The 23,121-nt window shown below is 39.8% G+C and overlaps 2 protein-coding genes across 3 annotated transcripts; one reads left to right on the top strand and one right to left on the bottom strand.

Moving 5' to 3' along the window:
- Nucleotides 1-819: 819 nt before the first annotated feature.
- On the bottom strand, nt 820-3,323 carry dlx5a (distal-less homeobox 5a). The gene is made up of 3 exons (XM_080046133.1): nt 2,731-3,323; nt 2,110-2,294; nt 820-1,905 (listed from the first exon to the last, which is right to left on the bottom strand). The coding sequence occupies exons 1-3, from the start codon at nt 3,089-3,091 to the stop codon at nt 1,591-1,593; spliced, it is 861 nt and encodes a 286-aa protein (XP_079902259.1). The 5' UTR covers nt 3,092-3,323; the 3' UTR covers nt 820-1,590.
- Nucleotides 3,324-5,499: 2,176 nt separating this feature from the next.
- On the top strand, nt 5,500-20,779 carry ago2 (argonaute RISC catalytic component 2). 2 transcript variants are annotated; one of them, XM_080045970.1, is made up of 20 exons: nt 5,500-5,709; nt 7,051-7,098; nt 8,781-8,961; nt 9,072-9,192; nt 9,323-9,504; nt 10,035-10,171; nt 10,262-10,396; nt 10,536-10,623; nt 10,775-10,922; nt 11,024-11,143; nt 11,716-11,838; nt 12,009-12,142; nt 12,501-12,685; nt 16,092-16,251; nt 16,396-16,486; nt 16,699-16,893; nt 17,014-17,148; nt 18,418-18,519; nt 18,741-18,940; nt 19,048-20,779. In XM_080045970.1, exons 1-20 carry the CDS (start codon nt 5,691-5,693, stop codon nt 19,154-19,156), a joined length of 2,613 nt encoding a protein of 870 aa, XP_079902096.1. In that variant the 5' UTR covers nt 5,500-5,690; the 3' UTR covers nt 19,157-20,779. The 2 variants fall into 2 exon arrangements, with proteins under 2 accessions (XP_079902096.1, XP_079902097.1); XM_080045971.1 differs by lacking the exons at nt 5,500-5,709; nt 7,051-7,098 and having other exon boundaries at nt 8,797-8,905.
- Nucleotides 20,780-23,121: the final 2,342 nt, after the last annotated feature.

The following is a 23,121-nucleotide window of genomic DNA, read 5'->3' as shown; positions in this document are numbered from 1 at the left end:
GTAACATGTTTGTTTTAAAAACTCAGTTTATAGATGGTGTCTGCGCACATGGCCGGGAAAATTCAATTAGATCAGTTTTCGAATCCCCAATGTTTCTCACAGTGGCGCGGTTTTGTTTGGTGGTTTTTGCAGTGGGTATAGCGCTGGTATAACTGCCTGCTAATAACATGGTGAAATTGTGGAGGATTTTCCTTCTTTTTTTCTTTCTTTCTTCGTTTTTTTTCTTTTTCATTTTACCCGGAAGGTGGGCTGCGGCCGGGAGTGGCAGAGCTCTGGAGCCGGTCTACCCCCACAGGAATGCGGATTGTCTCAGATCTCCGTGCCGCCCCCCTCGCCTTCTCTCTGCCATTCAAAGCGGCTAATTGTAGGGGACACAAAGCGAGAGCGACTGCAGACTGTCTGCTGCGAGGAGCAGGCTTTTTACCCCCTCACAGACGAGCTGAAAGGCTCAATCAGGTTCCCCTCTAAAAACACGATATGGATGATAAAAAGGTGATCTCTGCATTCGTGGCGACCAGAGGCAGTATAGGGAATATAATAATAATAATAATAATAATAATAATAATAATAATAATAATAATAATAATAATAATAATAATAATAATAATAATAATAATAATAATAATAATAATAATAATATTTCTACGATTTCAGATTGTTAAAATAAGGGTAAATAAGCAGCACAATACTTGGGGGATAACTATAACACTAGGTTTATTTAAGAATGTGTAGATATCAAATAAATGAGCCACAGTGGACCTCCACAGACGCAAAATTAGTCCATATGAAATCTATATTGATAGGCCTATATGGTCATTGTAATGGTATTCTGCAGAAACCACAACAACACAAATCAATCCGGTTCAATAAACAAGGTAAGTGTAATTGTTAACAGGCTTACCACACAGTAGCCATGTTTCCTAAGAAATGTATTTACAAAAAACACGTTTTGGCGAAATGTCTGTTTAATAAAGTCACACATTTGCACTTCAATTCATTTCCTTTTCCATAACATCGCAAATGTAGACTAAACTGAGCCGGAGCACACTGGAAAATAAAGGAACATTTCTTACAAACAAATGGCAGATATTTTCCATCCCAATCTGAAAAAGTATGTTTGATATCTAGGCCTATAATAAAAATCAAATACAAAGTAGTACACGGAATAAATAAAGATCGTTGGTGTTATGGCGAATGAAAATGATTCACGACATATTCTAGGTTCACTGTCAAATACTGAGCAGATGTGATTTACAGCCTCGTGTTGAAATGTCACCTGAGGCTCATGCTCGTTATTTATGCGTGTGAGTCTTTGGTCGTGATTTTCGAGGTAAATAACTAAAGGGTTAAAATAACAAGAGACTGCAGCAAGGCCGGGGATATCAAAGTTCCATTGTCCATTTAAACGTTTAATAGTCTTCCAAAAAAAAATGCAATAAATTACATGCACACATTTACACATTTTACACATTTCTTCTATGTCATCAAATACATTGCATATTCCTCTGAAATTTGAACACGAGTCCCATAGAAGGAGAGCGAGAAAAAAAATTGAAATTAACAACAAGGGGTTTTTCTTGTATTAAGTTATCAATATAACGTCCCCGCTCCAAGAACCAACGAGTGCTGTATCGAGTTGGGGGTCTGCAGGTGGGAGGTCATGGAGTTGGCGGCCGAGGTGTACCATGATCCCGCGTTTTCCAAAAAGTTAGCCGCCGTCGTGTTGATACTTTGTGCCTGTAAGCTGTGCGGCCTGGTGGAGCCCTGTGTGTCCCAGATGGCCGGGGACTGTGGAGAGTTGCACGCCATGGGGTCGCTGGAGCTGGGGCTGTGCTCCGGTGGAAGCTCGCCGTTTTTCATGATCTTCTTCAATTTTGATCTCCTGTTCTGGAACCAGATTTTGACCTGGAAAAGTGGCGGAAAAAAAGCTCCATTAATATCCCACATATAAGCTCGGAAACAATAGATTTCGAAATGGCACGGTGCGTAAAGGCGCACGGACGCTCTTTCATTACAGTTATTAGGCATGTTATTTATTTATTTTTTAACAAATATTATAATTCAAACTAAACATGTGTGTTAGGAATGAATTGGACGTAAAAATCCCACCTGTGTTTGCGTGAGTCCCATCGAGGCAGCCAGCTCGGCTCTCTCCGGCAGCGCCAGGTATTGTGTGTTCTGAAACCGCCTCTGCAGGGCGGCCAGCTGGAAGCTGGAGTAGATGGTCCGGGGTTTCCTCACTTTCTTCGGCTTGCCGTTCACCATCCTCACCTCGGGCTCGCTTATCTCTTTTTCTGTGGTAATAATAATGATCGTGAAAATAAGCATGTGTGCGGATATCAAAATATATATATTTTTTTGTTTTGTTTTGCTATTGTCTTGGTTTGTTGTCGCCAATAACCCTTTATTCAAAATAAATACAATTGCATAAACCGGATTAAATTCCTGGCCGGCATATAATGAACACATGTTATTATCTTTATAGTTTACTTAAAAATCCTATTTGCAAAAAGATATAAGAATATATTCCTTATGTATTCGTTTAGCTTCAGGTTGCACTTTTTCTTCTCGATTTTTACGCGAGAGAGAATAGTCAGAAAAAATGCATAGAAAATATCAAATAAAATTAAAATGTGATGATTCGATTATCTAATTAGTGTGGGTAGGGTAATTACCGAGTGATAATGTTAACATACAATAATGTTCTTCTTACAAAATAAAGATCCCTACCTTGTGGACTCGGCGCGGCTTGCACTCTGCTGTAAGTCCCAGCATACTGATGGTAGGCGGCGGGCGTCGTGTACGAGCTGTAATCAGTGTAGGATTTTGTCGAGTAATTTCCAGCGGATCCATTGACACCGGGGTACTGGTACTGGTAGGCATTGAGAGGCTTGCCGTACGAGCCGGAGCTGGGCGAGCAGTAGCCGTGAGGGACTCCACCGGCGGGACTGTAGTAGCCAGAATCCGTGGCGGTGGACTCGGGTAACGTAGGAGATTCCTGAGACGGATGGTGCATGGTGGAGAGTTGAAAGGAGCTCTGGAAGTCGGCGGGTTTCAAACTCGGGATCCTCCGGTCGAATACTCCAGTCATAACTTTGAAAAAGGGAACTCGCGTGAAGGTTTGCTTGATTTGATTAGCAGAAGAAGAAACGATGCAGTCTTGACTCCAAAAAGTGGTGTGTGTGAAAAACTACACTGGCAATGTCGAAAAGGCTCTCGGGCCGTCGGGGCTCTAGTGAAGACTGCAGCCAGCCCCGCAGCAAAGACTTGGTTAAATCCTAAATCGCGCTCTTACGCACTGCAGGGAGGATCTGGTTCCATTGGCCAAGGCGCACACAGACTACAGCTACACCCAATTCACTCAGCCAGCTTTCTTATAGGGGGGGAAACCACCCGGGCTATGTGGCTGCATTGTTGTGTTTTTATACTATCAATCAATGGGAGCAACTAAAGTGTTGGCCCGTGTGGCCGATCGACGTTTTCACAAGGATGAATTAGAACCTCATTATCCAACATGGCCTCCTCCTGCTCCAAGATTGTCCGCTTATTGTCTTCATTAGTCTTTTTATGCTTTTTAACAACGTTGTTCTTTTAACCTTTTAGCGCCCATCAACCCTCAGCATTAAATCAAATATTTCAATCATCTCACATTAAATGAAAATAAAACAGAATAATTAAGGATGATGATTGAGCCCATTTGGTTATTATTTTCTATTTTAACAGTCACGTAAGACTTATGATTAATATTCTAAACAGCCCCATTCGTGAAGTATAGCCTTACATATAACACAGTGTTAAATGCCCAATTATAGCTACAGCACACATAATCAGCACATTCAACATCTGTAATGTGCTACATAAAATATAGTCAATGATATAAACAATAGTTACACTCCCATAGCGCATAAGAAGCAGTCTTTTTCAAATCCAAACCAGCTGCTTTTTTTTTTTTTTTTTTTTTTTTTTTTTTTCTTTTTTGATTGGCGTGTATAATAATACCCAACAAATTTAACAGCCTCCCCGACGGGATCATTTAAGTTTCTTATCTCACCTTAAAGCCTGCCAATGAGCATGCCAAGTCAATCAACCCTCAGCCGCTCGGTGTAGGCTACACATTGAGCGGTGGACAGCGCCGACCAGTGGACAAACTGAGAAACTGCATTTAAAGCTCAGTCTAGTAGCAAACCCACAGAGAAATGACGTGACAAATGGATTAATTCGATTTTTGGATAGGCAAGTTTATGATAATGATGAGCAACACAAACTAAATTTATAAGCATACTGTTTCCAGTAGCCTATCATATACAACTACTAAGATAGATAGATAGATAGATAGATAGATAGATAGATAGATAGATAGATAGATAGATAGATAGATAGATAGATAGATAGATAGATAGATAGATAGATAGATAGATAGATAGATAGATAGATAGATAGATAGATAGATAGATAGATAGATAGATAGATAGATAGATAGATAGATAGATAGATAACCTTGTTACACTATCAATTAAGCAATAAAAACCTGGATTCCTTTATTTATGGCCTTTATGACTTTATTTATTTACAACACTGTACAAAAAATGTGTCCCTCCCTGTTCTGTTTTGAGGTCCTGTATGTGTATTTTTGCTATATTTCATTTCATAGTATGTGCGCGCGTGCGCGTGTGGTTTCAGCGTTTTTAATAGGGTAGCCTATTGTTCAACATATTCTGTAGGCCTACTCATTGTTATGCTGTTATATAGGCCTATATAATAAAAAAAGGGCTAGGCTTTGTAAGATAGTTTTATTACTTTAATATTAGCTTACAAAATTCTATCTATGGTTGACACGTTATAATGAACTAGTAACTCAGTTTGTGTTAGGCTACATGTTTTGTTAAACCAGGGCAATGTAGCTGGCCAAAATAAAAGGCCGTTATATTTATATTTTATTATAAGCTTTGCTGTTTTTTTCCATTTGAATTCAGGTGAAGGCAGAGAGCGCGCAGCGTGCGTCTGACATCACAGAAGAGTTCAAGCAGCAAGATAGTTCCCCTCTTTGTCATGTTTAAATAAACTGTTTGGTCTGTAGAGGGAAATTGCACGGCATGGATCTACACTTAAAGCCCTTGTTAACTGGTTAGCGGTATGAATGGCTGTCAAAAAAAGTTATCGGTTGAAAAAAAGGTAAACAAACAAAAAGCAGTACATATTGTAGTAACTGTTGCAATATTTTATTTTACATAAATGTGTTCAGTTTAAGCAGATATCAATACTATTGGCGTATAAACAACTGAAACTACTGCACTGGTGAGATAAATGCATGTTAAGCATATACTGTTAAGTGAAATAAAAAATAAATAAAACAACATAAGAAATATAAAAGTGTAGGCTGCTAAACGGGAAGTACCCAAAAACGGAAGTAGATGGGAGGTAATCCTCTTGCCCTGCGTGGGTCTTTTCCGTGCTATCTTTTCTCTCGGCTCCCGTTTTGTGTGTTGGGGGGATGGGGCAGTGCCGAGGATGAGACACTCCAAATATTTACCACTTGGCTAACTAAATATGTTTTATTTCTGAACTGGACTTCCTCCTGTGCTCTTGTACATATACATACTTTTCGACCACGTATGAGTTTGGGTGGAATTCGGCCGAATTAAAGTGGAGTATCTTCACGTCCACGACACACGCTTGAAAAAGTCGACAAAATGTATTCCTCTACTGGAGGTAAGTGGTGCAGCTAACACTAGCGTCGGCTAAAAGATGCCGCTCACCAGAAAAAAATAACACAATAGTTCAAACTGCTACTCTGCTACCTCTCATCGAGCCATGAGTTTAATACAGACTCAATTCCTGTTTAACTTAACCAGGTATTATACAACTAGCTCATGTAATGAAGAACATGTCGTCCCAGTCTTAAGTGAAGGCATTAGTAGTAGAGGCAAAGCTTAGCTAGCATGCAAGAAGCTTCTGCTAGCCATGGCTAGCTTCAGCGGGGACTTACTACTGAACTTGTTGTTACTCAGCTTTTCAGTGTGATTTCGATATGGCTTTTACATTTTCTTAACAAATAACACAAATACACACACGCAGGTCATTGTTTTGAGTGTCTCGCAGTTTTACACTAAGGGCAGGTCGGGAGGAAATATTTAGCGGCCGACCATGCTATCTAATCTCATCACCAGTCTTAGCTATTGCTGGCTAACTATCCAACTTAAACTTGATACATTAACGGATGTTTTATCTTAATGTTCTTGGCCCACGTAATAAATGTCTGGGCGCCATCAACTCGTTCTTCCAACGGACGTTTATGACATTGACCATAAAGGTTAAACAAGAATATGAAGAATAGCCTACATAACTGAAGCTAGGTACAGTTGCAGGGTATCAGTTAACCCTCATTTGGAAATGTAGGCATGTTATCTCCCAATATCGCAGCATTTCTTGTTCTTATTTTTTAAACTCAAACATTAGCTGATTTAAAAAAATATATATCCTGAGCAACAAACAGTAGCCTGTAAACAGCAGCCTATCAAAACGATGTCATGTATCTTAAAGGTAGTTGCTACCTCAGGGTTTGGTTTCTATGTCGCAAAAAGGCATCACTGTTCTCTTTTGTAATATATTTAAATACCAACTGGCATGCACCATTATTAGGCTACTACAAGGAGAATGGGTGGCTTCAACATAGCTAGATTGCCAGCTTGCTTGACTCCTGCTGTGTGCACATTGATAAGAGGTTTTGAAGAAGAAAAAAAGTTGCCCTTGATTGTGGAAGATGGTGTTGTGGTAACGATAAGCAAGAGCAAGACATACTGAAATGAAGCAGCAAGTGTTTCCAATGGAAATGTAGACGTATAGACGAGAAGCCTTCTGTACTGTGCCCCTCTTTGATACCGGCTACATAAGGAAATTGTTGATGTTAACTTGATAAGTGGTAACCCTAGATTATTGCCCCATTTTGAGTGACTCTAATGTACATTTTGACCACTCTATGTAAGTACTGTGTGTATCAGATTAAATAGCTTACTTGTGCATTCATAACATGTCAATTTCTGTCCCCTGTAGCTACAGAGATGTCTGAGGGACCCCGTTCCACTGGGTCAGCAAGCTCTGGTAAGCTTTTCCCATATTTGGGCTTTGAAAGCTATAAACTGGGCCCAGCATGGTCTGGTCCAGTGTAAATGAGAACTTTTTATTCCCCCTTTTTTATTTCATTTTCTTTTTACACCCGTTATCATCAAAGTAATGTACTCATCGGCAGTACAATTGAACCTTCTGACTGAATAATCAAATTGTACCGGGAATGCGACATGGGTGATTTGGCGCTAAGAGATTCTAAAGAAGACAATGTCCTTGTAGATATTCAGTTTTGTGTAAATGTATCTAATTTTGTGCTGCGCGTGACGGTGCACTTTCATTCGCTAAAGGTTATTCAATCCATAGGTTTCATGGGGTGTTATTCTGTTTGAATGAACACAGCTGGGTCGCAAAGATAACACACTAAGGGACATGGATAGTCTGTCCTCACAGTCTCACTACAATATCTCACATTGCAGTTATGGAGCTTCTTGGTCCATGAAAAGAGCTCGGTGCACTTTCTCCGGGATAAATAAAACACAGGACAACTAGAGAACTATTTCAGCATATTAGAAGAACAGAGTGCTTCTGATATGGATTCATGAAGGTCCTAGTAACCAGCTGACAGTTTGAGTTTTGATTAATTGATCAATTCACAAGCTTAATACTGACAAGAAGATATTCATCTGGAATATACATTCAAATAATCAAGTCAGAGTGCCAGCTGGAAGTGGAAATACAATATCTGAACTAAGTGGCAGTGTTGGATTATGACTTGACTCGCTGCCTTACATGTAAAAAGAGATGTGATTCTGTCACTGTGCTCATGTCTCACCTCAGACCAATTCAGAAACTAAAAAAAGTTAAATTGCACGTTTGATGGCGGTCATTTTCCCTTTTTATTAACTGGGAAATAAAGACCAGGACTGCACTCATTAGTGCAATGCTTTAACAACAAGATGTAGTAACAATTGATGATAAGGTTTCAGTAAAGATCACACATCAATGAAATTAAACTTTTGACCTAATTGCTTGCTCCTTTGTCATTTTGTCCATCGATGACGCACCTCATCATGATGATTCCAAATTTGCTTTACAATGCTATAAAAAGTACCACTGCCAATCAAATATGGGATGACCGTTGCCTTTTTAAATAAAATATAATATGTTCTAGTATCCCATAATGGTTTGTTTTAAATAGATCCCACCTGAGTTTGTCTAAACAACAAAAGTTGAATGACCTGCCACATGTAAGAGCCTTATTAATTGACATGGCTGAACAGGTTGACAGAACAGGTTGTGACACTCCCACGTTACATAAAACATGTCTCGGATAGTTTTTGCAAAATGGACCCTTAAGAAAAAAAAATCTAGACCTCTTAACTTGGCAAAGAATGTTTGCCTTAGAAAAGTTTCTCACTCATTCTTTAGTTAATGGCGTCTAATGTTTTGTGATGTCATGGAACATGAAGATTCAATAATACACATTTTTAATAATAATAGTTTATTTATATTGTTCTTTTCTAAGGAAACCTTACTAGAAATGTTATGTGGGAAAAAAATTGTCAATTGAAAGAAAATCTGTGAAATACAGTACAACACAACTCATTTATCTGGTTAAAAATACTTATAAGATCCTGTGAACTTTCTGATGTCTGTGTAATGTGATTTTAATTCTGCATTCTGTCCCTTTCAATCATTTGACCCCCTTGTTGTAGACCCGCCATCTTCCCCAGTGCCAGAATATGTGTTCAAGCCACCGTCGCGGCCAGACTTTGGCACCATGGGCAGGACAATCAAGCTCCAAGCCAACTTCTTCGAGATGGAAATCCCCAAACTGGAGGTCTACCATTATGACATCGACATAAAGCCTGAGAAATGTCCCAGAAGGGTCAATCGGTACATACACATATGTATTATTCATCAGCAGCTCCTGGCAAGTGGTGGACCAGTCGTTGGAATGTCCCGGGCGTTGTGCTAATTTTTGTTTTGTTTCAATTTGTCATCAGTGAAATTGTGGAGCACATGGTCCAGCACTTTAAAACACAAATCTTTGGTGACCGGAAGCCAGTGTATGACGGGAGGAAGAATCTCTACACTGCCATGCCCTTGCCCATTGGCAGAGAGAAAGTATGTGTTTTTTTGCCAGGGCAACCTGCAACAATGAAATATCCACCTTTGGAGACATTGCATAAACATTTGTTAAAACCTGGTCTTAAAAATATTGCAGCATTGACTTTCTTTCCCAACTACCACACAGGTGGAGCTTGAGGTAACCATTCCCGGGGAAGGCAAAGACCGCAGCTTTAAAGTTTCCATCAAGTGGGTGTCCATCGTCAGCCTGCAGGCTCTACACGAGGCGTTGGCTGGACGGCTACCCAGCGTCCCCTTTGAGACTGTCCAAGCCTTAGATGTGGTCATGAGACATTTGCCCTCTATGAGGTGAGTTATTTATTATTAGATGTTGATTCGTTTTGGGATAATGGATTGTCTTTATGGTCCTTAGCTTTTTTGTCACAAAAATAGCCCATTGAAATAAGAGACAGTCTAGTCGATAACAATAAGTGTGATTGCCCAGTTGTATTTACATAAAAAGATATGAAATAAATCTACCGCCCTGATAAAGACAATCTAGCTAAAAGAAGAAAACATTGCATTAAAGAAAAGTGTTGTACCATCAGTGATTCCTTTTCAGAGCACATTTCCACACAGAGATTGCTTTACAGTGTGGTGTGACAGTCAAATTAAAGTGTCTTAAAACGTTCATGTAATATGTAAACTGTCATGCTTGTATTACTGCCAGGTTGGCCAGTTCTGATTCTTATTGTTATGCAAACCCTCCTTTGCCACCCTGTATCACAGAGCTCTTTGTTTCTTTTAGTAACTGTCTGTCTTTTAACCAGTCTGCTGAATAGTTTCTGCTTCTCAGAACATGTTAATCAGGTTTCACCACGGACCGTTCTCTTTTCCAGGTATACCCCAGTGGGCCGTTCTTTTTTCACCCCTTCAGAGGGATGTTCGAACCCCCTCGGGGGCGGCCGGGAGGTGTGGTTTGGCTTCCACCAGTCGGTCAGGCCCTCGCTTTGGAAAATGATGCTCAACATTGATGGTAATTTCCCATGAAGATTGTGCATAAAATTGTATAAAGTAAAAAATTGTTCCCATTAATCTCATCTCCAGAACTTTGTTCTGTTTGCAGTTTCAGCCACTGCGTTCTACAAAGCCCAGCCTGTCATTGAGTTCATGTGTGAGGTGTTAGATTTCAAAAGCATCGAAGAACAACAGAAACCCTTAACAGACTCTCAACGAGTGAAATTTACAAAAGAAATCAAAGGTAAGCAAAGCTCAAGAACATACGCAGCAGAGGCTATTGAAGTCAATGGCACATGTCTTTTGTTGCGTGGCCATTCAAAATTGACCTTTATTTTAGTTTTGGGTATTTAAAATGATTTTATTGGGATTTCTCCATCCAGGCCTGAAGGTAGAGATCACTCACTGTGGGCAGATGAAGAGGAAGTACAGAGTGTGCAATGTGACCAGAAGACCAGCCAGCCACCAAACGTAAGAAAGCTTCTCTATCTCATTTTGGTTCACAATTTGTTATTGGTAAACTGCACTGTTGCTTAAGTACGTAGCCTGCCGTCCAGCGACAATAAAAAGTTGATTGATGTGTCTTCTTCTTCTTATTATTTCTTGCGTGTGCTTCCCTCAGGTTCCCCCTGCAGCAAGAGAATGGCCAAACTATTGAATGCACAGTAGCACAGTATTTCAAAGACAAGTACAAGCTCATCCTGAGATACCCCCACCTCCCATGTCTACAGGTGGGACAGGAGCAGAAGCACACCTACCTACCTCTAGAGGTAAGCATTACCAACCTCCTCTACTTATTAGCTTTTTTAAATGACCTGATACATTATTGATTTACCTATAAAACCTCTTGTGTTTTTCGTCTGTGAACTAGGTGTGTAACATAGTGGCAGGACAGCGCTGCATCAAAAAGCTGACAGACAATCAGACCTCCACTATGATCCGTGCCACAGCCCGATCGGCACCAGACCGTCAAGATGAGATTAGTAAATTGGTGAGAACATTTTTACTGAATGCAATTCAGAAGTTATCTGTGTGCATGAAAACCGATTTAGACTATTTCTACTAGCCAGTAGTCATCAATGGTGCTTGCCTGATTTCTGAGAATAGCAAACAGTCAAGTTTTGAACTCAAGAGCCCAGTTCCCCAATCAGGCCAATGCTGGAAACACTACCAAAAACAAACAAGTCTGTAGTTGACTTTCCTCAAAGAACAGCCAATCATCAAATATTCTTATTGAGGCTTTTGTTTTATAGTTGTTTCACTCTCAATACATGATTGTCCAAAAACCTGTCAGGACTCAAGATACAAGAAAGATGAACTTGGTAGCAGCAAAAGAAAATATACTTTTGACAAATTGTTCAGTGGTTGTATGACCAGTTTCTTGACTTATTACCAACCTAACAGAGATTTACAAGGATAAGTTATATATCTCATTCATGAAACGAGAAACTGAAAACATGTAGTTTACATATATGAAGAAATGATTAATTTGCCTTTATACATCATGACTGCATTTTGAGAACTTGTTAACTTGGTCAAACTGCTGTGTTCTTCTCTTCTCAGATGAGAAGTGCCAACTTCAACAATGACCCTTACGTTCGTGAATTTGGAGTGATGGTGAGGGACGAGATGACGGAAGTGAATGGCCGTGTCCTACAAGCACCTTCCATTCTGTATGGAGGCAGGGTATGTAGATCACCAGTACCAATGTGTTGATGGTGGCCTGGAGTTAATGTACTCCTCAGGCATGTAACTGCAGCACAGTTCATTTAAGGATATTGCGTTTGGTTTGAATAGCTACATCTTGTGAACCGTGACTAAGCAACTAACCAGTCTGCTGTCATTGTGGTTTGCAGAACAAAGCAATAGCCACGCCAATCCAGGGAGTATGGGACATGAGGAACAAGCAGTTCCACACTGGCATTGAGATCAAAGTCTGGGCCATCGCCTGTTTTGCTCCACAGAGACAGTGCACTGAACTCCTACTCAAGTAAGTGAAGTGCTCCAGAGTATCGCAAAATGTATTTAATGTTGTAGTTAAAATATTAAGTTTTGAGCATGGCATGTGGCTTGAAATTCACTTCGTAAAAGTATACACATAAAACAAGACTAGTTGCAGTTTGTAACATAGACAGTTAAAGCTGTTTTTCTTTGAGCTGTGCCTCTGTTGGGTCTTTCACAACTGTCATGACAGCCACGTTTCATGAGTCTTTCGCTATATTGTCTGTAAGTTATACACACTTCACTACTGGACTTATCCTTGATTTTTGTTTTGATGGCACTTGTGATTATTTAGTTTTACAACATAAATAACAAAACCAATTAAACAAGTTTCTTTTGTGTCTTAGAGCATTCACAGATCAACTGAGGAAGATCTCGAGGGATGCAGGGATGCCCATCCAGGGTCAGCCATGCTTCTGTAAATACGCCCAGGGAGCGGACAGTGTGGAGCCCATGTTCAGGCACCTCAAGTACACCTACCAGGGCCTGCAGCTGGTGGTCGTCATCCTACCGGGGAAGACCCCTGTCTATGGTGAGGGATCTGCCGGCTGTTTTTGTGTCATTTAGTTTTGGACGTGATATATATTTATATCGATAGGACTTCCTCCACATTTACTCAGTTTGTCTTCTTAAGGCTGACATAAATAACCTTAATTCTAATAACCTGACTATAGTTGTATATAGCAAGTGTTTCTGCCGTGACAAGGCAATGCTAAAAAGACATGCTTTTTCCAAATAAGTGAGGAATTGTGTGATTAGAGATTCCTACTCTAGGCTTTGGCAGTTGGCATGGTGTATCTGCCTGCTGATTTTGTGTCTGCTAAGCAAGTTTAACAACTTCTATTTCTGCTTTAGGAAATAACCACAAGGGAATACAGGCCAATTAAAGCTGCATGCTCTCTTTGATTTTCTCTATATTTAAAGTGGCTTCGAGTAACTTTGTCGGTTGGCGGCCCCTTTGGACAAAAGCGGTAGTATTTTTACGACGCCAGCTGTCGTAAAGCTGTTTTCTAGCGCGTGCCGGCCGTGCAAGTGTCAAATGATTGGGACGCAGTATAGTGCATGTCTGTGTGTTGGTTGAAAGAGTGAGGGCACAGACTCTTTTCGGCTCTGTGAGAGTGGTTAGTGACACTGCATCAACTAATGCCAGTCAGTGCCACACACACCTGATTGCAATGAGTTGATGCAGTGTCACTAACCACTAGGGTTGCAAAATTTCGGGAATTTTCAAAGTTGGAAACTTTCCATGGGAATTAACGGGAATTTATGGGAATTAACGGGAATTTACTAAATATAAAGCAAACCAAATGCACTAAATCCTTCTAACTATGTTATTTCAGTCCTGGCAAACGTTCTAGACTGTAAAAAGCATTTTTTTCAACTACGTTTTATTATATTTATGAACATTTAACTTCAAATCTGATTTTTTTGCATTCTATGATATCAATTTGATATCATAGATTGCTTTTTACTAGACTAGGTTTACAGAGGCTTAAACAGTGATTTTAAATATAGTTTGGGAAAATATATTTTAGCATAATCTTGACTAACAACCAGATGTCATGCAAGTACAGGTGAAACTCGAAAAATTAGAATATCGTGCAAAAGTTAATTTATTTCTGTATTTGAACTTAAAAGTTGAAACTAATATATTATATAGACTCATTACATGCAAAGTGAGATATGTCAAGCCTTAATTTGTTATAATTTTGATGATTATGGTTTACAGCTTATGAAAACCCCAAAATCTCTGAACATTTTAATATTACATGAAATCAATAAAAAAGGGATTTTAGATACAGAAATGTCGGCCCTCTATAAACTATAATCATACAAATGTACTTGGTTTGGGCCCCTTTTGCATGAATTCCTGCCTCAATGCAACGTGGCATGGATGCTATCAAAATCATCACTGACAGTTGAAACTTGACAGTGGTCTTCAAGCAAGATGGATGTTTTGCCTCTCCACTCTTCCTCTAGACTGTGGGACCTTGATTTCCAAATGAAACGCAACATTTCATTAGGATCAGTGATGATTTGAGGTATCATGTCATCGGCTGGTGTTGGTCCACTGTGTTATCAAGTCCAAAGTCACCACAGCCATCTACCAGAAGATTTTAGAGCACTTTCATGCTTCTGTCTGTTGACAAGCTTTATGGAGATGACAATTTCCTTTTCCAGCAAGACTTGGCACCTGTCCACAGTGCCAGAAACCACTAGTAACTGGTTAGCTGACCATGGTATTACTGGGCTGGATTGGCCAGACAACTCTCTTGACCTGAACTCCATAGAATCTATGGGCTATTGTCAAGAGGCAGATGAGACACACCAGACCCAACACTACAGATGAGCTGAAGGCCTATCAAAGCAACACCTCAGCAGTGCCACAGGCTGATAGCATCCATGTCACGCCGCATTGAGGCAAGAATTCATGCAAAAGGGGCCCAAACCAAGTACTTAGTACATATGCATATGCATGCTTATACTTTCTAGAGGGCCGACATTTCTGTATTTAAAAACCTTTTTGTATTGATTTTATTGTAATATTCTAATTTTCTGAGATTTTGAATTTGGGGTTTTTATAAACTGTAAGCCATAATAATCACAATTATAACAAATAAAGGTCTCACTTTGCATGTAATGAGTCTGTATAATATATTATTTTCACCTTAAAGTTGAATTACTGAAATAAATGAACTTTTGCACGATATTCAAATTTTTCGAGTTTCACCTGTACACTTGGCAAGTTGCACATAGCACACATCCTACTGCAGGGGTACTGAGGCCATGCCCCCTACATGCACTGTGCATTCCTCCATCACATGGGGGGGCAATTTACTTAATTTATTGAATGGGTTGGGTCAAATGTAATGTTTTTTTTATTGTATAAGTTTGCATGGATGTCTGCCTATGACAAAACATAATGTTTATATGTTAAGATTAATGTTTGGATATGGAAAAAAAATCATTTAAATGTCCGCCATTTAGTTAATTCCTATAATTCCCAATTTTGAATATTCCCAAAATTCCCGAGCGAAAGTTCCCGTGGAAAGTTTCCGGAAATTTTCCACCCCTTTGCAACCCTACTAACCACTCTCACGGAGCTGAAAGATTCCGTGTCCTCACAGAAAGCGAATGAACGAAAGACGGCAGTATGGATCACGATGAGGTAATGTGTTTATGTTGTTGTAAATAATGGCTTTCAGATGAATAATGGTCATCTGATGATGATGAAGCAAAGTAAACTTTGTTTTAGTACCGCTCATTCACTTAGGAGTAAACACTGCAGTCTAGTTCACTCCCGTGAAATTATGTACACGTTGCTTGGCAATGCCCTCCTCACGCCCGTCTATCACTCTCCCTTTTAGCTTTTCTTAATTGAATTTTCTTTTTTTCTTTGATGGTTCAGCCCTGTTATTGTCATTATGACGACAAATAACTGTCTCAAACAAGGCTCCCGCTCCCCTTCCCTCACCTGGAGGGATAGGCTACTCAAATCGCGTTGCTGCGCTAGACTGAAATCTGAGACCAATACGAATATGTGACCATAGAGCCTGCATGCGCAAGCCGAAAATCGGACTGGGTGTGCGACCAGACCAAATGCAGTTATAAAAACGTCTTTCTTTGCACTGATGGTCTCGTTTGCTGTTAAAGGTCATTTATGATTATCAGAGGAAAAATTAGGCTGTTTTAAAGATATTTAGAAGTTACTCGTACTGGCTTTAAAATCAGCATTCCAGTCCTTAGTGGCTTTAAAATCAACATTCCAGTCCTATTGGTAGCTAACAACCAAAGTAAAAGATTTATCGCTGTAAAGAAAACATTTCATTAAACGTTTTGTTGTACTCGTGGGCTAGTACGTACCTACAGTCCCAAACATCATAACTGATCAGGTTGCATTAACTGACATGTCCTTATGGTCCTGATGTGTGTTGCAGCCGAGGTGAAACGTGTCGGGGACACAGTGCTGGGCATGGCAACGCAGTGTGTGCAGGTGAAGAATGTTCAGAAGACGACCCCTCAGACCCTCTCCAACCTCTGTCTGAAGATTAACGTGAAGCTGGGCGGTGTCAACAACATCCTCCTCCCGCAGGGCAGGTCGGTGAAGTTGCTGATTATATCATTCTAAAATGTGAATGAATGTGCATATCTTCGAAATGTGACGCCTATCAACTGCTATCCAAAATTTTAATTTTTCTGTATTTATATATTTTTACAAAATTGTCTGCCTTTTTGTTCCAGGCCTTTAGTGTTCCAGCAGCCCGTGATCTTCCTTGGTGCAGATGTTACACATCCGCCTGCTGGAGATGGGAAAAAGCCTTCCATCGCTGCTGTAAGTAGCATCACTCCACACCACACAACATGAACGTCTACCCTTCTTCACAAAAAAAGAAAGTGAAATGGGGTAAAACATAAATGCCAAAATCTCAGAGAGAATCACCAACCATCTATGCAGCTCTTCAAATTGTAAGATAAAGTTACCAGAGTGTTGATAAGGAAATGTAATGTCCTTTCATTCGGTACTAAAGGATATTTCCTTTTCAGGTTGTTGGTAGTATGGATGCCCATCCCAGCAGATACTGTGCCACAGTGCGGGTGCAGCAGCACCGCCAGGACATAATCCAGGACCTGGCCACCATGGTGAGGGAGCTGCTCATCCAGTTCTACAAGTCCACCCGCTTCAAGCCCACCAGAATTATTTACTACCGTGATGGCATCTCTGAGGGCCAGTTCAACCAGGTGATACACATTGATGTACAGTATAAACTATGTCAGAAAAACATAGTAGCAGTATAAGAACATTTGTATAAGTTACTTTTCAGATGTTAACCCTCAATATTTTGACTTAAACTGGCTCAGGTCCTTCAGCACGAGCTGCTGGCGATCCGTGAGGCCTGCATAAAACTGGAGAAGGACTACCAGCCTGGGATCACCTTCGTGGTGGTGCAGAAGAGACACCACACAAGACTGTTCTGTATGGACAGAAACGAGAGGGTCAGTATTGTGCTATTGAAAGGGTTTGGAATTGTATCAGTATTGTAACCAACTATATTAGGAAGTGATTAAATAAGGGACGTTAGGTAATACCAAATCATTTGGTGACCACCAGCACGATACTAGAATTATAAATCTTACTTGGTAATGGCTTTTCCATATCTGGAAATTGAAATAAAATAAAAAATAGATTGAAGAAGAAGAAGCTATGCAAATGTGGAACTTGTAGGGGAGAACGGGGTAATTTGTCACATGGGTTGGATGTCACATTCGTTATATCTCGCCACCAGAGCGCGCTAGCTCTGAAATGTTGATATAAAAAAGGTCCAGAATTGGGATCAGAGGTCACATACATAGACTTCCTTGGAGTTAGACTGCTGCATTTCAGGTGAGAGGATGTTTTGTGTTTTTCATGTCAAATTCAAAATATTTTGCTTCTCAGTATTTTTCTTCTAGGCTTTTACACAATGGGTTTATAACAAAACACTTGTTACCCTCAGAAAGTGTGAAGGGTAAACTATAGTTTAGATTGTGGTTAGCAAGCTAATTAGTTGTCAGATGGTTGTTGGCCTTGATGCTAGCAAGAAATTCAAGTTGGGGTTGGTCGTCAAATTTTTTGGGGGGTTGGTTGTCACATGTTATCTCAAGGCTGCAGCCAGAAAAGGAACCCAATAACGAAAGAAATTGTCAAGCTGTATCCTCACTGACACCCCAGAGAAGGAAAGAATAGAGCAGGAAAAGGCAGCTAGCAACCAAAAGAAAAAAGGGCAACAAAATCAAAACAACCCAGTGCATCCCAAACTAGACCAGCTGCCAAGGCTACAGAACGTTATGTAGGCCTATTTGTCAACTTGACAATGCAATTAAACATTCAAATTTGGTTCTGCCTCCTTGCCTTCTTTTTAAGATTTTTCCCATTAAGATAACATTGTGACAAACAACCCCATAGTGTGTGACAACCGACCCCTTGATGGGGTTGGTTGTCACAATGTGTCAGAGTGTCTTTGATGGTAAATTACTTCTTCATTACAATAAGTTGGAAAAAAAGAGAGACGCACATTTCTAGCCAACACCTTAAGCTTCAATTTAATGTAGGAATGGCTATTGACAGATGTTTTGGTGATGAGCAATTCTCACTAGAGTAAAAAGTGTGCCTACTTACCCCGTTCTCCCCTATGTGGTGCCCTTACATCCACTGTATTTAGTTTGTTATCAAACATGTAAACAGACCATCCTAATTCACTTAAGCGTGCGTGTGTGTTTTAACAGGTTGGGAAAAGTGGCAACATTCCTGCAGGCACCACAGTGGACACCAAAATCACTCACCCATCAGAATTTGACTTCTACCTTTGCAGTCACGCTGGCATACAGGTAAGAGATGAAATGGGATCAACTGTAATTGAACTAATGGGTTTCACAGACCATGTGCCTCTGAAGTATTTTATGAAAAGGAATAGAAATGTAGGGGCATATCAAATGGATCTGGACTATACTATGCATGCAAAATAAATGAATCATCAGCCAAATGTTTGTAGTGTTTCCCCTCCTGGAATGCAAAAGCAACAGCTGTTATCCACTGTGACTCCTTGCAGGGTACCAGCAGGCCGTCTCACTACCATGTGCTCTGGGACGACAACCACTTCAACTCAGATGAATTGCAGGTCCTTACCTACCAGCTATGCCACACCTATGTGCGCTGCACCCGCTCAGTGTCCATCCCAGCACCAGCTTACTACGCCCATTTGGTGGCTTTCCGTGCTCGCTATCACTTGGTGGACAAAGAGCATGACAGGTAAGGACCTGGAGCCATTTGCTGCCACCTTTTTGAACAACTTTATATACATATATTCAGGTAAGTCTGACCTAATGACCAACATGTATGTTGCTGTTTTATTTCAGTGCTGAGGGCAGTCATACATCAGGCCAGAGTAACGGGCGAGACCAACAAGCCTTGGCCAAGGCCGTTCAGATCCACCAGGACACCCTGCGCACCATGTACTTTGCCTGAGGCAGGCCTAGGTTGGCGTTGGTGAGACCCCACTGATGAAACACACTACCCCTCGCTGTCTCACTGTCAGCTGTAGATAGCACCACAGTGGTTTCACATTGTGATCTCCCTTCCGAACAGACCTGTCAGTTACACATTTGTCTACAATTGTACTTCAGCCCCTGACCCACCCCCAAAAACCAATCCAGCTTTTAGACTTTAAGATGTAAAAGAATCCCTCTTCCTTGGGGGTTTGAGCTGGAAGAGGTATTATTTACATGTTGTGCATTAGTGTGTTTGTATTTGTTGTAGGGAAAAACGTTGCAAAGTATGAACGGAAAAGGAAAAGTTCTTACACTGATAGATGAAACCTACCATTTCTTACGTCGGGGCCATTAATAATTTTAAAGAAGCTGTTTGCCCTCCTCCTGTTTCTATTGTTTGTTGGGGTCTTGGTGCTTGAAAGGAGAAGTATCAAATTCATCAAAAGCTGACGGGGCGCCTGTTCACTGTTTATATGCCTAAAGATTATGCTTCTCTGACAAACCATTATTTATCAGCCAATCAAAGCAAAATGCACTGACCAGAATGGGTACTTGAATCAGGACAAAAGTACTTATTATATTGAGGGGTTGTGTGTGATGAAAAGTGCCATTGAAGACCAACTTTCTGTTGTCACTTCCGTGTGAAACTATGAATTATTAGGACCACGTTTGCTGGGTTTTCAGTATTTGTCCTTGATTGACACTGACAACCATGTAATGCCAAATCTGGTGACGACTAACTGCTTTGCATCAGATTGGTTATAAACCCTTGAACCCATCACTTAGTTTATTCAAGATGAGGGCTTTTAGTGTTCCGATAGAGATTGAAAGAAACAGCAATTTTATCCTTCTCTGCCTCTTATTAGTCTGAACTGAGAGTTGCACCAGTAACCTAGTTCCCATTCTGAGAAATAGTGTATTGGGACTGGTTCCCAACAAGGACACCTTTCTAATAATGTACTCTGAGCCGAGTTGATAAAGACACATGATGTACAAATCAACATAGAGGGGAACTTGATGAAATGTTTGTTTTTTCCCCCTTCTGTTTTTATAGTCTAATTTAATTTCAATATTTTTTTTGTAATGAATATGCATGTAGCTGACTCATGTTTTAGACATTTAGGCATTTGTGAGTTTATTTCTTCCTTTATACACATTAACCCTACTTGTATGTTTTAATGTATATAGCTGCAGTGTCTTTTGTCAGAGCGGGATATTTGTGTGGTGTCTCGATATCCAGGCACTCGGTACAGTGGGGTGAAAGCTGCAACATTTTAGAGTTTAACTAATCGAAATTCCCTTAAAAAAAATAGCTAGGGTCAGTCGTCGCACAAAGCTTGGGTTTTATGCAAATATCTTTATACTATATATAGTAATGTTGGTCATAAGATATATTTTGAATAAGCTTTCAGTGGGAGGCTGCTGAAAATATGATAGAGATCTTTTTTCTTTTTTTTAAATAACTGGCCCACATGTAGTCTAAATTAACACTTTCTATTTGTATACAGATTTTAAATGCAAATATTATCTTGCCTTCTAAGACTGTTACAGTCTTGTTAATAACTCTAGACATTTCCTAACATCCCACCTAAGTTTTACTACTAAATGAAGTGGGCGAATGTGCTCGTAGTCTTGATTGGAAGCGAGTAGTGTACATTTTCTAACTATGCATAATTTTTAACCAAGAGATTTAGCATTGTGTGTGTGGTTTGGGAGGGGGTGGGGGTTGTCTCACATGAATTTTGGTCATTTATATAGGTAGATAATCAGTTTTTTATTTTCTTATTATTTTAGCATGTTGCATTACGTAGCGTTTCTTAGTGTCTATCAGCATTCCTTCGTTCCCTTTCTAATGGGATGAAGTATTTATGTGGTCATTTGTATCATAGATTTTATAGCCTGGAAAAAAATTGGGTGTATCCTTTGTAACACGCAATCTTTCTTAGCCAAACAAGATTACAAACTTTTACATGATTATAATATTTCAAAAAAAAGACATGGAAGCACAAGAGGACATCTTGATTCTAGGTGCTAGAAGTTTTCACTGTAAACCACCTTAAATCCTCCTCACTGGACTGGTCAACGAGGCTTTTTAACTTGTGTGTGTGTTTCAAAAAGATGCTTCATCATTCTTGAGGATCTTTTTTTATCTCTCTCCTGTTTGACAACCTCTGTGCGTGTTATCCCTTTTGAACTCATTTACCTGTAAAGCAACTAGAAAAAATCCGACTGACTGTGTTTGTGGGGCATTCTGAAAAAACAAATGAAAAAAAAAAATCATGTACTTGATATTTACTGTTATGATGTCAATATTGTTCTTATCGGTGCTGGTCTCACAACATGTACATTTGGATGCACTTTTGATAGCAGAAAACTTTGACATGACCTCTATATAGATGCGTGTTCCTCTATTGAAAGCAAGAGGCTCTGGCCATACTGTGTGTGACACTGGTGTAATTGTATGGAAATGGCCGTGTGTTCTACCTCCTGTTACCTGTTAAAAGTGTTATGGTAACATCACACTGCTGGCCATTTCTGTATAATTACCCCTGCTATCTATCTATTTGGCATTGTTTGCGTCTTGCATTGACAGTAGAGGGTTTTAATTGCTTGGTGTGCATGATGGTAAACGCGCTTTCTCAGTATGTTAGTTGTGTGATTTTTAATTATTTTTTTCTCATAGTTTTACTCAAATTGATAAGAGAGAATGAGCTCTTTCTTTCTTTTAGTTGTTTCGAGCGTTGAGCTGTACGACCAAATTCTTGAAGTGTGTTCGTATTCACACACAGCTTTCCCTTCTTTCTTTTTCCTTTGTATCCTATGCACCAGTTAAATGACAGACTTAATAGTATTTTTTATTTTTTTTGACACCTTGATTTTCCACCTTTAGCAGTGTAACATCAAATGAAAAGCCCCCACATAAGGAATGATAAGTGCACATATCAAGATTTGATCAAAATCAAGATTTTGTGTCGTGGAGACTGTTGTCAGGTTGAGACCTGTCACAGATTTGAATGTCCTGTCAAATTGTGCAGGAGGTGGGGAAAGCCAAGGAAGTTCAGAACATCAAGGTGTCTTCTTTTTTTTAAGGAGATGCCTTTGTATTTAGTGTTACTGCTTCTTTTGTTTTTAACATTACCTTTTTTTTTTACCAGCACCTTAAAAATAGCAGATCAGAGTGGCATTGCATTTCCTGGAGATAAAACTAAAACATTTGACACTGTTGTTTTTGCACTAAACAAGAATGGATTTTTGTAGCTGTCACCGCATTAAGAGTATTTATCCTGATGGCAGGCTGGCAGTCTTTTAATTTTAATTGTATTATTATCAAAGAAAGGAGCAACAAACATAAAGCCGACCGTCTTTGAGAGCTATCCTTATGCCTCATTAAATGTTAACGAAAGAATGAGACTCGTGGGTTGGTTTGCCTTTGTATAGTAATGTGGGAGAAAGGTGCTTTTGTGCGACACAAAAAAACTGACAGTGGTTGTAAAAAGGAATTGTTTATTTTAGTTTTTTAAGCTAAGGACGATAAGATTTGTCGATGTGGATGCCAAAGTGTTGTGTGAGGATTAAGTTTGCAGGAAAAGTTTGACAAGGTTACAGTCCCTAGTTCAATCCTGCAATGTGCATAGAATAAATCATGTGAGGTCTCTTTGTATGTGTCAGACAACACCAGACTGTACATATCAAGAGCCGGAGGAGGCGTTTTCTTTTCTTTTCTTCTTTAATTTTCTTTTACAGAAACCTGCTAGATCACAATGAGCTAAATCAAGAATGTGTACAAAACAAACGAATGAATACACCAGCCTGGTTGAATGTGGCACTACTTTCTTTGTAAGTTCAATGGTGCCCAAGGTGCTTAGCCATTCAAATTGACATCTGCATTGGAAATCCTCGCTGACCTTACCGGACACTACACCTTACTTTGGCTGTTTTTTC

The sequence above is a fragment of the Ammodytes marinus genome (assembly GCF_949987685.1).
Source record: "Ammodytes marinus genome assembly, chromosome: 17".
In the NCBI taxonomy this organism is placed as follows: Eukaryota; Metazoa; Chordata; class Actinopteri; order Uranoscopiformes; family Ammodytidae; genus Ammodytes; species Ammodytes marinus.
This window is presented reverse-complemented; position numbering and strand designations above follow the sequence as displayed.

Coding starts and splice junctions, on each gene's coding strand:
- dlx5a (XM_080046133.1), bottom strand. CDS start 3,091: ATGACTGGAGTATTCGACCGGAGGATCCCGAGTTTGAAACCCGCCGAC. Junction 2,295..2,730: donor AGCCGCGCCGAGTCCACAAG/GTAGGGATCTTT, acceptor TTATTACCACAG/AAAAAGAGATAAGCGAGCCC. Junction 1,906..2,109: donor TGGGACTCACGCAAACACAG/GTGGGATTTTTA, acceptor CCACTTTTCCAG/GTCAAAATCTGGTTCCAGAA.
- ago2 (XM_080045970.1), top strand. Junction 10,624..10,774: donor AGACCAGCCAGCCACCAAAC/GTAAGAAAGCTT, acceptor TGCTTCCCTCAG/GTTCCCCCTGCAGCAAGAGA. Junction 18,941..19,047: donor GTGGACAAAGAGCATGACAG/GTAAGGACCTGG, acceptor GTTTTATTTCAG/TGCTGAGGGCAGTCATACAT.